Here is a 9,438-nt window from a genome sequence, read left to right on the forward strand (position 1 = left end):
GAAGAGGGGAGTAATGATGAAGGAAGCAAAAGAAGAAAGAAAGAAAGAAAGAAAGAAAGAAAGAAAGAAAGAAAGAAAGAAAGAAAGAAAGAAAGATATTTAGTGTGAAGAGGATGATAGATAACATCTTTATTAGTTTATGATTTTCTCAAAGGATTCATTAAAGCTTAAGATCCATTACATTCAAATCTCATTTCTACTTAAAGGAAACAAACAAGAGTTTTTTAGGAATCTTAGTAAGCAGTCAGAGGGAAGTCACACAGGGGATTGTAGCCCGTCTGAGCAGCCACCGTGACGGCCTTTCCATGACTCCAGCCAGGGTTCCATCAAGCCCTCACTACTGCCATAAATGATCCAAAGAGAATGTGACTTAGATTTCAAGCTAATAATTTTGTACCTGTTCAAAAAGAAATGGAAGACTTGGAAGGAAAATGAAAGAAGCAGACTTAGATGAAGAGGAGATGAAAGCACAAACAACTAAACTAAGAGCAGGCACAGGGCACCTCCAGACATCCAGATCTCAGCAGCACCTTTAATGGTCCTGGCTGGAAGAGGAGGCAATGTGGGTTCCACAAAGCCCCCAGTAGGAGATTTGTGGCAACAGTACAGGGAGCTGTGCTGTCTGTTCCTCACAAAAGTATTCTGATTTACCAAATTAAAAAGACCAAACAGCTAAACACTGACCAAGCAGGAATGCAAGTTTCATAACTGATCCCTGTTTTGTTTCCATCGCTGTCACCTGGTGATGAAAGTACTCATAATATAAGAAGCATCATAGAGCAATAGAAGGATAGACCAGCTGGAGAGACTGTTGGATGGCTGTATAAATATGTTGTTGTTGCATTAGAGTTGCATTACTAAATGTAGACTCATCACACTGAGCTATATTCCCACCTTTTATTCTTTTGTCTCTGCTTCCTTTCATTTTTTATTCTGAGACTAGTTCCCACAAAGTTCCTAAGTTGCTCAGACTGAGCTCAAATTCGTGATCCTCTTGTGTCCACATTCAAGAATGCTAGGGTTACAGGCATGTGCCACAATGTGTGGCTGTCACTTAATTTATATTCCTTAATCATCCTTCTTTTATTTTTTTCTTTTTTCTAGGTTTGATGCAAAATTCCGAAGCTTCTAAATGATTTTCTCTTAAGTAATTATTCTATAATTAAATAATTTAGACATTTTTGTATGCATTTAATTTAAAAGATCAAATGACATAATTTTAGGATTAGCACAACCATGTTTTAGCTCTTGTGAGTAAGCATGCTATCCAGAATTATTGTCTAGAGCTCACAATCTGAAGCCAAATTGATTAGCTGATACCCTTACAGTAGCCATTTTTGAGTTTTCTCTCCTTCCGCTATATGGCAATGGTTTCTACAGTAGACATTATTGGAAAGTAGAAAAAAAAGAAAATAAAAATTGAATAAAAATAGAAAAAAAACGTGATATTGGATATTATCTGGCTTATCGTGCTAATTGTTTTTATTCTAAGCAGTTCCAATCACTCCAATTATTTCTAGAAGTAAAGACTTGACAGTAATAAGGAAACACTACTGTTGCTGAGTAAATGGAAAAATCTTGGTAGTATGCTTGAATTTAAAGAAAACAGTAGAAAATCATACAGAATTAAAGATTTAATAATGGATACTAAGGCTGACCAATTTGGTCTCTAATATGCTCCACTGGGGACACATTCCTGCAGATAAAGTGCTATGCTGGGAGACTCAGAGGTTAATTGTACAATGCAATATCTCCATTTTGCACTGCCAGCAACGTGCTCTGGTTTCTTAAAATATTGTGATAATCACAAAACAAAATATATCAGAGTATACACTTGAAGTATAATCTCTCTGAAAAATGAGATACATTTTAGAAGTAAGGAAAATTTTATAAAGAGATTGATGAAACATAGATACGGGGAAAACCCCACTGAACTCTAATGCTGTTAAGTAAAAATGTCAGACTTCATGCTCCCTTGTATGTTTGATAGGGTAGGTTTATATGCTTGCCAGCCATGCACAGATGTTTTATGCAATTTTCATTTATTCAAGTATTTTGGATCAAACTTGCTTTTGAAACACTTGCTATACCTAGAGATAAGGCAATTTTTAATTTTAAAGAAATAAGTGCCTAACTTTTAGAGTCCAGCGGGAAAAGACTAATATAGCAAAATATTTGCAGCATGATTTCTGGCACCAAAATGGACTTGATTCTAAGTCCTGAATCCTTCATTTATTAAATTGTCCTTGTGCAAATTTCAAAGCTGATTCTTAAATTTATGCTCTGAAAATAAATGGAATCATTCATGTCAAATGTTCAGAGCACTGTCTGGAGGACTTAATAAGTGTTCGCTATTACTTTCATGTTTCCATAACTGCTATTATAAAAAGAAATTAAAATAAATCAGCCAGTGCTTAAGTATATCAGAATCAATAAAATCAATGTTATCATATAATTGGGAAGGAAAAGTAAAGAAGTACAAATGCAAAATATAAAAATTTTGTGTCTATGATATTCTAAATTTAAAGAAATATATTAATTTCTAAGAGTAAGGTAATTTTGTGGGCCACTCATTGTTATAAATTAATATCCTGATACAAAATATCATCAAAGAGAGATATTTTATAGTATTTTAAGTACAAAGAGTATAATACATGTGGAAAATGTAATAGTATAAGAAATCCTTTACAAGAAATACTCAATAAAAATACCAGAGAAATACAAATATACTTTCTTGGTAATGCTGAATTCTCCACTTGTACTTTATTTGATTTCCCTTTCGTCATAAGCTCTCAACCATCATTTTTACCTTATGCAAATATAACATGAATATTCAAAAACAGAAATGTTAGGTAAAATGAAGTTTATGCAATAGAAATTTTGTAACATACCGAGGCCTTGCTTTTTATCCTCCTGTCTTTAGTAGTCTTTCCCTTTTTGTTGCTAGTAAAGTAGTGCAAGGTTCCATATTCCATCAAGGCTGCAAATACAAAAATGAAACAAACAGAAACAAAGAGATCCATCGCAGTCACATAAGAAACCTTAGGTAAAGACTTCCGGGCAATCGTACTTAGGGTTGTCATAGTCAAAACTGTGGTGATACCTGTAGAGACAAAAACAAAACAAAACAGAAAAAAAAAAAAACAAAAAACAGAAGATTAAAAATAATTTTTTAGATTGCTTTTATTCTTCCATACAGTGGCAATATTGTGAACTGAAATAAACATTGGAAACAAAGGGATATGATTACTAGTCATTTACAGAAAGAATTACTGGTAACCATAGCTACACAATGTTAAATGCCTTCTTTGTGTCTGTGAATTTTAATCATTTAAATTACTGTGGAGCAAGGTGACTCCCAATGTGTTTCCTTTCCTTCCTCCACAGCAATGAAATTATCAACTATTTACCTGGTGTGTGTTTGTCTGTCACCTTTTTGTGCAGTGGAGTGTAAGCACATGCTATACTGTAGTGAAACAGAGCTATGGATTGGAAACAACATGTAAAAGATGGCATTAGATAGTTGGGTAATTGCCTTCTTCCTCTTGTCCTCAGTCCTCATATACTTCTGGAATACAGTGATTGGGGCACAGAACCCTCTTAGACCACAGAGCATCTTGGAAGTCCAAGTGACCAATGACCCAGCAGAAAACTACAAACAAAACTGAATCCCAGATACTATGATATGCCTTATCACTTGGCAAATACTTCTGAACTTGCACATGAGATATAAGCACTTTTTGCTCAAATTGAAGCAAAAGCGATTGGAGATCTTCTTCCATATACAGTGATAGCATAGTGTTTCCTTACATAACTTGAATCTATTTTTAGCTCAAATTTAAGTGAAGAATAAAATCAAACCAAAAGGATTTTTCAAAAACATTGCATTAAAAAGTACTATGTATAAGACTTCAGCACATGTAATTGAGATCTCTTCAGGAGCCTCACTCCTGTGTATCTTATTGGTTTGTCCTACCTATTGGTCACCTTGGGTCCTTATAATTACTAATCTCATCACCAAAATCATAGAAGCACTTGGTATTGCTTCTTATTGAATTGCTATAGTTTTCTTCCTTTATCTCAAAAAATACTGCCCTCTCTTAAGGGTATTAAATATAATGCTGAATGTTTCTCAAATTTGGGAATGTATATGGAACAATGGTTTTTATAATGAACGAAAGAAACATTACAAGAGATACAGTCCTTGGTGGTGAGGACAGTATCCATGACTCTCTCATGACTCCATCGAAATATGCTCTAATAGCTCCTCTCATATTCATCTCTTTATTCTCATTAGTTATTAAGATTTTTGAAAAGAGATTTAAAAAATAAGAAAAAGAAAAAAATGAGATGCTCTTAGAATCAGAGAGGCTGGGGCCAGGGAGAGAGCTCAGTGGCATAAGTCCCTGCCTGGCAAGCTTCAGATCCTGAGGACTTTGATCCCCAGTACTGAAGGAAAAAAAAAAAAAAAGACAAAAAAACTGTATCTTTGGGCTGGGGAAATATCTCTGTGGCTTAAGTGCCCGCCTGGCAAGGGCAAGGTCCAGAGTTCCACCCCCCATACCACAAAAACAAAAACAAAACAAAAAAAAACAAAACAAATAAAAAACAGAGGGGTAAAACTAAGTTTAATCTGTAACTTCATGTATTCACTTTGTGATCTTAAACAAATCTTCTTAACTCCTATCATTTAAAAAAAATGAGGCAGTAACATTTACATATAATAAGTACAAGAAATGGTTTAATTTACTTTTTGCTCTTAGATACTTAATGAATTTAAGTCTTCCTTTCTAATCTTAGTAACTCAAATATATAATTTTCTAAGTAATGTGTTAGTTGCATTTCTATGCTAAATTCTTATTGAAATTCAGTTGCAATATTTTCTAAATTTCTATTTCTTTTTCTTTCTTCTTGAAACAATGTCTTGCTATGCAGTTCAGGCTTCCTTGAGCGCACTCTGTAGCCCAAGCGGGTCTCAAACTATCAACAATCCTCCTGCCTCAGGCTGCCTGGTGCTCGGATTCCAGGCCTGCACCCCTCACCCAGCTCCTATTTCTTATTTCACCTGAATAATACAAAAGATCATTTTTATTTCAAAATATTTAAGACCATTATTAGTTATTTTTATAAACTTTTAACTTTTCCTATTTTCAGCAGATAATATACTTAGTATTTTAGTCATTCAAATTTCATTGAAATCTTGATTGATACTCAACACGCACTTGTAAATACTATGTACACTGATGTTATGTGTGCTGCTCTGTAGGTGATAATTTCACACAGATTTTCTACACCTTGATTAAGGTCTTATTCTTGTAGTTGTAACAGAAGGAAAACAGGATGTTGAAATATCCAATTATAGTTACAGTTTTGTCTACTTTTTTCCATTATTCTTGATAATTTTTGATTTAATGATTTTGTAATCAAAGCTACATCTTAAAGTTTTTATATATAGGAAATGCTAAAAATACTCTGCTTAGGCAGAGTGCAGTGGCCTGGGTTCAATTCCCGGCTTGTTGTAATGGCCCTAGCCAAGGGGCGCACTGAGACAGGGATTGAGACTGGGCGTGGTGGTGCACCCCTGTAATCCCAGTGCTTGGGTGGCTGAAAACAGGAGGATCACTATGAGTCCAATCTATGTAGTGAGACCCTATACACTTTGTCCCAAATACATAAAAAAACTAATGAATTCCAATCTCCCATGTCTATCAAAGTCCACATATTTTGAGAAGAAACATTAAATTACAACATTCACACAAGACAGATCAAGATATAAAAAACTAATTTTGTTTGGTTAATATTGTTCTGTTCTTGCATCCAAATTCTTAAAATTAGTGTGTGTTTTGATTATGTTATCAATGGTTGCAATAAATTTTAATTTGTTATAACACTACGACCTATGTTTTGTAAGGGAAAAACAACTGTAACAGGTTTTAACTTTCAGAATTTTCTGCCTAAATTTAACAAATAATATTAGAGTGGTTAATGTGGAAACATGATGAATTTCTGATTAAAATATCTCTGCAACTATGATAGCAAGAAAACTTTTGAGATATTCAAAAGAAGATGTATGACAACTTCAAATATCATTGTGTTTCCTTTATGGTTTCCCTTGTTCAAGACCTTACTCTCAGGAAAACCGCATCACCAAGGGCAAAGCAAGATGCTTCAGATTTATTGCTGCCCCCTTTACATGTTTTAAAATTTACTTTATTTGATGCATTTGCCAGATTTCATAGGAACCACACAGAAAAATCTTTAATGTTAAAAATAGAAAATTTCTAAACTATAATTTTTAAAGGCACAAATGACAACAATGTTATTCAAGTCCTACACTGATCTTGGAAATGAATCACATGATTAATAAGTTTTGTGTGATAATGATAATTAATACCAAATTAATTATCATTGTCTTTTAAACATGTGTGCAGTAATTAACCACTTATTTTTATAAGTATATTTTTATTGAAATAGATTGATACAGGAATAGAACAAAAATTCCATTCTAATGAGGGTGAATTATAAATTACCCTTTCAATCAATGTTATTTCATACACATCTCTTAGATACACTTTGATAAACTACGCACTTCATGCCTCCCAAGAGGCAGGGAGCTTCTTCTTCCTTTTCAGGGACCTGCCCTTTAGAAGAGTTGATTGTTCATTTGCAACATGGTGAAAACAAAGTTTTTCAAAGTCATCCAAACACACACTACTGAATTAATGTATGACTCATCCACATGGCTGACACTGACAAAAGACCTACAAACTGTTGTACATGGTTTCAGGGTAAATCCTGAAGGGATTTAACTGACCTTGCTTTAACTTGGTCTTAACCAACCAGCAGAAAAGTATAATCATGAGGTATAAAAAGTAAAGCCATATTAATATGCTGAGCTGTAAAAGGCTCAAGTCAACAACTTCTGATATTGCCAGTTCTGATAATCCACTACTATTATGGACCATTGGACTATTTTGGGCTATTTTGCTGAACTCACACAAATACAATATTTGAATGGCAATGAAACACCAATCTCTGACAAAACAAAACAAAAAAGGGAGATATAAGTGAAGGACCATTTTGTAGTGAAAAAAAATATATATATATATATATACAAAATAGGATAGAGAACTACTTTCTCTTAGTTCAATGAGAAAAAAGATTTGTATTAATAGTATTTAGACAAGATATCACATCTGCATCTTGTACTCTGAACAACTAATATGAAGACAACAATATGCAATATATTAATTATTGTAACTGTCCTACTAACCTGCTATTTCTTTTACATTAATATCAATAAAAGAAGAATAAATGAAACATGTCAGTTTAAAAAAATAAATGAATGTAATTATCAGTCATTGAGCTAAAAGCTAAAAAAACGGTGATGCAAAGCAATAGAAAGTGCTGATCAATATAAGGAATATTCTGAAATTTTAAGGTTTTTCCTATACTATTTATAAAATATATATGAATATGAATATATATTTAAAATATATGTTACAAATAGTGTAGTAAAGAATATATATTTTTTTTCCTTTGAAATTAGTATTGTAGTAGTTTCTGTTGAAGTTTGGTGGAATATTTCTAGTATATGTATCTACAAACCTTTATTACATTAAAATATTTAAAGTCTTGTGCTATGTCAGCCAGACATTGTGTAGCATACCCAGTGATGTTCTTGCAGGCACCGCATCTTTATTGATCCAAAAGGACACCCAGGAAAGCACAACTGTTAGAATACACGGGATATATGTCTGAATAGTGAAGTATCCCATTCGTCGGCTCAGGTCAAAAAAAATTGTCATGATAACATAATCCCCTGAAAGAAAATATAATACCTCATTTTAGCTAGAAAAAATGTGACCCATACTTTTAAATATCAATGCTATTTGTGCTAGTGCAATTCACTAATAAATATTTCATCCTTACCTGAGATTGTGTGAGCAATTTCAGTTGAATTTCTTAAACCTACAAATGCAAACTGATATAATCTCCAGTATTTAGGATCAGCCACTTCTACAGAAGGCTTTTTCCATTTATATTCAATTTCATTTTTGGGGTATCCATCTATAGAAAAATATAAAAGAAAATATATTGATTCACAAGATCAAAATCAGGTAATGTTGCAATGACAATATTACCCAAAAACAAGCTCTTGAAAATTTTTTATTTGTTTTGAAATAAGAATACAAAAAAAGAAACTGAATGAGATATGTATATATAATTTAAAGAGTAATTCTGTTTTGGTTATTTCATGCTGATATGCTGATTGCAGAGACAAAGTTTTGTGGATCCCTTGGTGGTTTGTGTTGGGGAATTTTCTCATGTGAACCTATTTATATATTTCAGCTTTACAAAGAAAATATATTCTATTTGACTTCTAGTCCACAATTCTGCCAAAACCAAACGATAGAGTTGCCATATTTTCAATACTTCTCAGGTCATAACTGAGCATAAACCTAACTTTTAGACTTTGAAGTTTTAGGTAGATTGGGTGGCTAAAAATGCTTTTTCTATTTGTGATCACCTATATATTTTGAGAAATATCTACATGATGTGAAGTTTCTAATTACTGCAACAAAACGGTTAGTCTCCATATTAGAAAGAGTTCACAAATTCATTTTAAATACTTCCCAAATAATATATCATTTTCCATGATCTATTTCCGATAATGAAATAAAAGAAACAAAATAATTGTCTTCTCTGCTAAGATACTTAGGAATTTACATTTCATTTCATCTCTCTCTTTTTTGTAGGATTCTATTTATATGCATTATACAGAGTAAGTAGGCTGCAGTCATAATGCACAGGGATAAGGGCACGAGGTACTTGCAACTCTTGTGTTTCATGACATTGACTTTTAAAATTTAGGCTGTCATAAAATTAGCCTCATACTTTTATATACAATTTCTTTTTTAAAAACTTTCATTTTGTACTGGACCTCTGTAGAAAGTTAGGTATGATTATTATTTTATGCTATCTATGCTCAATTGTGTTTACAGAGAAGAATTATTAACTCTATTGGTAATCAAACCAAAGCAACAGGGAACCGAGACATAAGAATGGCACGCAGGCAAGAGCCCAACGCCTCCTCTCACCCAGGGTTACAAGCAGCTACTCACTGAGAATTCTTACTAATAGGGTTTCTGTTGCGATTTCCTGCTTCACTTATTGAGAAAGTAATGTCTAAAATGCAAAGAAGTGGGGACTGAGACCATTAGTATAGAATGGTGTTGAATTGAGACAAATTCTAATAAATTAATCTAAGAAAATAATATCGGGCAATATGACCTGTTCTAGAATTTAGGAAAAGTGAGATAATACTTATAAGTGATTATGTTGCATTCTACTGAGACTAGGTCTCAGAATATGATATACTTAGAGAAATTTTGAAAGAAACATATCAGTTAATTCAAGTATATAGGCAATAGCAAT

The 9,438-nt window shown here is 32.9% G+C and overlaps 1 protein-coding gene across 1 annotated transcript in view; it reads right to left on the reverse strand.

Annotated features, from left to right (window-relative positions):
* Nucleotides 1-9,438, reverse strand: part of Gabrg1 (gamma-aminobutyric acid type A receptor gamma1 subunit) — a 91,740-nt gene that overhangs the window by 15,203 nt on the left and 67,099 nt on the right. Inside the window, exons 7-9 of the mRNA XM_012512587.1 lie at nucleotides 7,933-8,070; nucleotides 7,670-7,822; nucleotides 2,903-3,103 (exon numbers count right to left, since the gene is read on the reverse strand). Of these exons, the coding sequence (XP_012368041.1) occupies nucleotides 2,903-3,103; nucleotides 7,670-7,822; nucleotides 7,933-8,070 (492 nt within the window). The remainder of the gene's footprint in view (nucleotides 1-2,902; nucleotides 3,104-7,669; nucleotides 7,823-7,932; nucleotides 8,071-9,438) is intronic.

This window comes from Octodon degus, unplaced genomic scaffold, assembly GCF_000260255.1.
Source record: "Octodon degus isolate 3935 unplaced genomic scaffold, OctDeg1.0 scaffold00235, whole genome shotgun sequence".
Classification (NCBI taxonomy): domain Eukaryota; kingdom Metazoa; phylum Chordata; class Mammalia; order Rodentia; family Octodontidae; genus Octodon; species Octodon degus.